This window comes from Fibroporia radiculosa (genome assembly GCF_000313525.1).
Source record: "Fibroporia radiculosa TFFH 294 genomic supercontigs, scaffold13067, whole genome shotgun sequence".
Taxonomy (NCBI): domain Eukaryota; kingdom Fungi; phylum Basidiomycota; class Agaricomycetes; order Polyporales; family Fibroporiaceae; genus Fibroporia; species Fibroporia radiculosa.
This window is the reverse complement of record NW_012132980.1, coordinates 750-3,348: the sequence shown is the minus strand read 5'-3', so window position 1 is coordinate 3,348 and position 2,599 is coordinate 750. Positions and strand designations below refer to the sequence as shown.

At 41.6% G+C, this 2,599-nt stretch overlaps 1 protein-coding gene across 1 annotated transcript; it reads left to right on the top strand.

Moving 5' to 3' along the window:
* Nucleotides 1-1,025: 1,025 nt before the first annotated feature.
* On the top strand, nt 1,026-1,634 carry FIBRA_09184 (uncharacterized protein; the record flags this gene model as incomplete). The annotated part of the gene is made up of 1 exon (XM_012321507.1): nt 1,026-1,634. The coding sequence occupies one exon, from the start codon at nt 1,026-1,028 to the stop codon at nt 1,632-1,634; it is 609 nt and encodes a 202-aa protein (XP_012176897.1).
* Nucleotides 1,635-2,599: the final 965 nt, after the last annotated feature.

Below are 2,599 nucleotides of genomic sequence, written 5' to 3'. Positions count from 1 at the left end.
TGGACTCTAGCTGTCCTCATATTATTGAGCTTCTGGCAGACCATCCTCTCGTCTTGGTCTCAACAGAGAATGATTTGTTTGCTAAGCCAGAAAAGTGCTTCTTTGAACAAGATCATATTGAGTACTTGGGAATGATTATCTCAAAAGGCAAAGTGCAAATGGACAGTGTGAAAGTCAAAGCAGTATTAGATTGGCCAATCCCCAGGAAAGTGAAGGATGTACAAGCCTTCCCAGGGTTCACCAACTTCTACAGACAATTTATTGAGGGCTTTGCACACATATCAAAATGTTACAGCTTTGGGGGGGGGGGTTCTTTTCCTTGGTACTATTTGTTGTTGACCCTGTACTATCATTACTGATCCCATCACTTGGTGCATTTCACCTGCATCATTGTTTTATATATATTGTGTTTCACCTCTATCATGTTTCACCTACATCATGTTTCACTTGTATCACGTTTCATCTTCATCACTGATACAACCCAGTGAAAACTGTTCTGTCTGTCACTGATCCAACTCAGTGTTTCATACTTATTAAACTCTATTTGCCTTACCCTATTTAAGTAGCACTGGTTAGCTACTGTACTTTAGTTTTGTCCTCTTGTTCCCTATGTACACTTCATAGGGACGTCTTCAGTAATAGACTCAGTTGTCTATTCCAGTCTCAGTCTGAAGCCTTGCTTCAACTAGTATACTTTCTCAAACCGCTATCAGTTATAGCAGCTCAGTTTACAAGTCTAGTACAAGTGTAACACATCAACTTTATGTGTACAAGTCTTAGTATAAGTCTTAAGTCAAACTCCTGATCCTCAGTCATTATGTCCCTCAATATTAGGACAAAACTCTCCTAGGATCACTAGTTCCTAGTTGCAACAAGTCACAGTGGCTACAATAGCAGGACAACCAGCAGTAACCAGGTCCCAAGCAAAGCAGCTCCTCTGCTTCAATAAGATCCACACATACAACAGGAACAAAAGGACTGATCAGTGGTTGAACGGATCCTTTTGGCAGTATTGCTCAGATTCAATGTGTCTGAATAGGAAAAGAGATGAGACTCTTCCTAATTCAACAGCAAATCTCATTCCTATCAGAAGTAAGGATGACCTTCATTCAGTAGTACCCCCACTAGTGGAAAACCCCTCTTCTACACCATCATACCTCACCCTCACTGTGGTGTCATCCAGCAGAAGCATAGTAGTCCCTACACCTCATACTTCACCACTCCAGTTAGCCACCAAACCTCTACCAGCTGAATTGGCAAGCAGCAGTCCCACAGTCAGGCCCAGTTTCCTTTCAGGAATCTTCAATTCTCCCAAATTAATCAACCCACCAGTTCCCACAGAACAATACCCAGTCCCCGTTCAAACAGAACCCAAACCAGAATTACCCAGATCTCCAGTCAATCTTGATCTAGAAGAGGATCCAGCCAATAGACATCCAAACAACCCAGATGACAGCAAGCCCAAACCCAGTGATCAAGAAGATGAAGATGACATGGCAGATAACAACAATGGAGCAGTCAACAAGCCCAACCAATTTGAAGGAGATAAGGGAAAGAGCAAAGAATTCTTGAATGAATTATACATGTACTTGTTAAGGGACCTGACAACTGAGGATCAGGAGTTCAACTGTTAACTGGTACTGGGACTTATACACGCTATTGTCCTACACTGATACTAGACTTTGTAAACCAAGCTGCTATAACTGATAGCGGTTTGAGGGTGTATACTGGTTGAAGCAGAACTTCAGACTAAGACTGAGACTTGAATAGACAACTGAGTCTATTGCTGAGGACACTGTCCCTATGAAGTGTACATAGGGAACAAGAGGACAAAACTAAAGTACAGTGGCGCAACCAGTGCTACTTAAATAGAGTAAGGCGAATAGAGTTTAATATGTATGAAACACTGAGTTGGATCAGTGATGTTCATGAAGCAGTTTCACCAGTGATGGGGATGAAACATGATAGAGGTGAGATGTTATGTAGGTGAAATGTGATAGATATGAAACACTGATGTAGGTGAAACACATCAAGTGATGGGATCAGTTGTATAGTACAGGGTCAACAACAAATAGTTAGGAAAAGAAAAGAAACCCCCCTCTATAGCTGTAACAGTACTTCTTAGGGAATCCCAAGAAGATCCAATCTGACAAAGACAGAGTCCAATGTGCATTATCCTATATCAAAGGACCAGCTCAATCATCCACACAATCATCACCAATGCAGAAGAACCTATCTCTGACTCTGAAGATGCACCACTAAAAGGACTTCCTACCTGGGCAGAATTTAAGAAATCTTTCATCCAGACCTTTGGATTAGAGGACAATACACAGGCAGCACTGAATGAAATCAGCAAATGCACTTGGACAAAGTGTAGTGGAAATGGACTTTGATTTGTCACCACCCTTCAACCTTTGTTACAAGCCAGTGGATTAAATGAATTAGGAAATATTTGGGAAATCCAACATCTTGTTCCTCCTGCTCTCCTAATCAAGATTGCCGTGCAACCCCCATTGCTGACCACAGCTGTAGGGTACCTCAACAGTATTCAGTCCATCTGTCAATCTATGATTGATATCTTTGGTGATAAACCCCTATT